The sequence below is a fragment of the Lucilia cuprina genome, unplaced genomic scaffold (genome assembly GCF_022045245.1).
Source record: "Lucilia cuprina isolate Lc7/37 unplaced genomic scaffold, ASM2204524v1 Scaffold_7683, whole genome shotgun sequence".
NCBI lineage: Eukaryota > Metazoa > Arthropoda > Insecta > Diptera > Calliphoridae > Lucilia > Lucilia cuprina.
Window position 1 is genome coordinate 1 of NW_025812621.1, and position 1,663 is coordinate 1,663.

The 1,663-nt window shown below is 31.0% G+C and overlaps 1 protein-coding gene across 1 annotated transcript; it reads left to right on the plus strand.

Moving 5' to 3' along the window:
* Positions 1-815: 815 nt before the first annotated feature.
* Positions 816-1,412, plus strand: LOC111688591 (proline-rich extensin-like protein EPR1). Its single transcript, XM_023451103.2, has 2 exons — positions 816-972; positions 1,037-1,412. The coding sequence occupies exons 1-2, from the start codon at positions 970-972 to the stop codon at positions 1,388-1,390; spliced, it is 357 nt and encodes a 118-aa protein (XP_023306871.2). The 5' UTR covers positions 816-969; the 3' UTR covers positions 1,391-1,412.
* Positions 1,413-1,663: the final 251 nt, after the last annotated feature.

Below are 1,663 nucleotides of genomic sequence, written 5' to 3' on the forward strand. Positions count from 1 at the left end.
TATAGTCTAGTCTATAGTCTAGTCTATAGTCTAGTCTATAGTCTAGTCTATAGTCTAGTCTATAGTCTAGTCTATAGTCTAGTTTATAGTCTAGTCTTTAGTCTAGTCCATATAATATGGACCATATTCTAGTCTATGGTCTATAGTGTATTCTACAGTCTCGTCTATAGTCTTATCTATAATCTAGTCTATATTATATAATCTTGTCTATAGTCTAGACTGTTGTGTAATCTATTATTTAGTCTAGTCGGTAGTCTTAACTGTGAGCTAGTCTATAACATAGTTATTTTCTAGTATATAGTAAAATCGATTCTAGAAGCTAGTCAACATTTAAGCCTAGTCAATAGTTTTGTCTATAGTCTAGTTTCTAGCCTAATGTTTTTTATAATCTGGCTTATAGACCATTTTATTTATTATTTTTAGCGTATTATTATTGAAATTAAATCATAATAAAACCGGTAGTTCTCTAAGGGCTCAACACTATAAAGCCTCTAAAGATTTATTTAACAAATACGAAATAAATCAATAGAGACTAAAAAAAATAATTAATTATCTCACACCCAAACAAAAGGCATGCGTAGCGAAAGAAGAAACATGTTTAAGAAAATAAACTAAAAATAAAGAAATAAACGGAAGTTGTTTTAAATAAATTTAAAATGTGTATCTTTAAAAGCAGCATCATTAAAAGGCCGCCAATAAAATAGCAACAACAATAGTAATACTCCTCAATAAATTATTAACCTTTATGGAAATTAAGCTGAAGAAGCCGGAGCTGAGAATATAGATAAATGACCTATCGGGGCACAAATAATTAAAACAAGTTTTGAGGTCATTATTCAGTTATCAACTGAAAACTAAATCTAACAAATTATATAAAAACTCATTTATTTCAACGATAAAGTATCAAAACCTAAACAAATTTCAAACATTGAACACATTTTTCTCCAGGAAAAAAACCTCAACTTCAAAATGGTACATATATTTAGTTTAAATTATTAATTGAAAATAAATAATAATTTAAATTTCATTTTTTTAGAAATTCATTCTTGTTGCTTTGGCTTTGGTAGTTTGCGTCTACGCTGATGTCTCCGAATTGGGTTACAACTATCCCCAACCTGCCCCTGCAGCTCCTCAAAAATCATACATTCCTCCACCACCACCAGCTCCTGTAGAACAACCTCACAACACTTACATACCCCCACCACAACCTGCTCCCGTTGAACAACCACAAAATACCTACATTCCTCCTGCTGCCCCTGCTCCAGTAGTCCCTGAACAACCACAAAACACTTATATTCCTCCAGCTGCTGAATCCCATGTAGAATCTGTAGCTGAAGACGGTTACCGTTACAAAACCGTCCGTCGCGTTGTCTACAAGAACCGTGCTTAAGTTCACGAAAAGGAATTTCATATCCCGTTATTAAATTTTAAATGTTGTTGAACGAAAAAGTATTAGAAATAAAATTTTAAAATAAAAAAATTAATTAATAATTTATTATTAAAATAAAGGACTTTTAAAGACAAAGCTATTTACTAAACTATAGTTTAGTTGTTCTTCTATAGTCTAATCTATAGTCTAGTCTATAGTCTAGTCTATAGTCTAGTCTATAGTCTAGTCTATAGTCTAGTCTATAGTCTAGTCTATAGTCTAGTCTATAGTCTA